The 889-nt window shown below is 35.1% G+C and overlaps 1 protein-coding gene across 1 annotated transcript in view; it reads left to right on the plus strand.

Annotated features, from left to right (window-relative positions):
* Nucleotides 1-143: 143 nt before the first annotated feature.
* LOC123009971 (cell wall protein DAN4) overlaps nucleotides 144-889 on the plus strand; it is a 17,506-nt gene continuing 16,760 nt past the window's right edge. The window contains exon 1 of the mRNA XM_044406567.1: nucleotides 144-276. Coding sequence (XP_044262502.1) covers nucleotides 242-276 — 35 coding nt within the window. The 5' untranslated portion in view covers nucleotides 144-241. The remainder of the gene's footprint in view (nucleotides 277-889) is intronic.

An 889-nucleotide genomic window follows, 5' to 3' on the forward strand; every position in this document is an offset into this window, starting at 1 on the left:
CTCTCTTTTCCTTCATCCTCAACACCAAAAAAGATTCTTTTTCCCAGAATCGTCTCCTCCATCGTCTTTGTCCGCTGATCTTCCCGTTACCCGGTGACCCCAAGACGTARTTATAAATCGTTGGGCCGGCTTGAATCCTCTCAGTGTTTTCTTGCGTTAGTCGAGTCTGCAAGCAGTGGTCCGTGTCCTCTTCATTGTATATAGTGAGAGTGCATTCACATGAACTATAACACAGTATTGCATGCTGGACTTATATAACCCGAATCTGCTCGAAAGGTAGGTAAATAGGTCCCATTGTCTTGAATATTCGTAACTGGTGCGGTAACTAATATTATCACACTCCTGAGACGAGAAAAATTATTTTCCGCTTCCGTTAAACTTCTAATTTAATTATGCCATGCTTTATGGACCTAACTGTTGTTGGTGGTATTGTGATTAGGCTTTGAAAGCGATTTTTTGGCACGCTTTTAGTGCCTTTCACAACGTGAGAATTTTTTTTGTGTGTCAATTGTCAATTCTAACTGTTTAGAGATTTTATCAGGATTTAATTGATTGTTATTATCACAAAACTAGTCAATAGTAGTATTCAAAAAGTCTTAATGATGAAATATGGTGTGGGTTGAAAATTTTTATCTGGAGCATTTTGTAATTTATTTCCTTGATGCTCTATTGTATTCAAAATTTGGTAATAATGAGAAGTAAACGTGAGACACGTGTTATAATTTTTTTAATTAAAGAATTAAAAAGCGATTTTAATTCTAACCGGCCAAAAAGTAGCTCTTACTTGGTATAATCGAAACCCCAAATGTGAAAAATTTATCTGCAAAAGATTTCGAAAAAAATCAGATTTTCCCAAAACTGGGTACCATTTTAAAAATTTGTTTCATTT

The sequence above is a fragment of the Tribolium madens genome, unplaced genomic scaffold (assembly GCF_015345945.1).
Source record: "Tribolium madens isolate multiple individuals breed KSU strain unplaced genomic scaffold, Tmad_KSU_1.1 Scaffold_7;HRSCAF=85;Tcas5.2_LG10, whole genome shotgun sequence".
NCBI classification, from domain to species: domain Eukaryota; kingdom Metazoa; phylum Arthropoda; class Insecta; order Coleoptera; family Tenebrionidae; genus Tribolium; species Tribolium madens.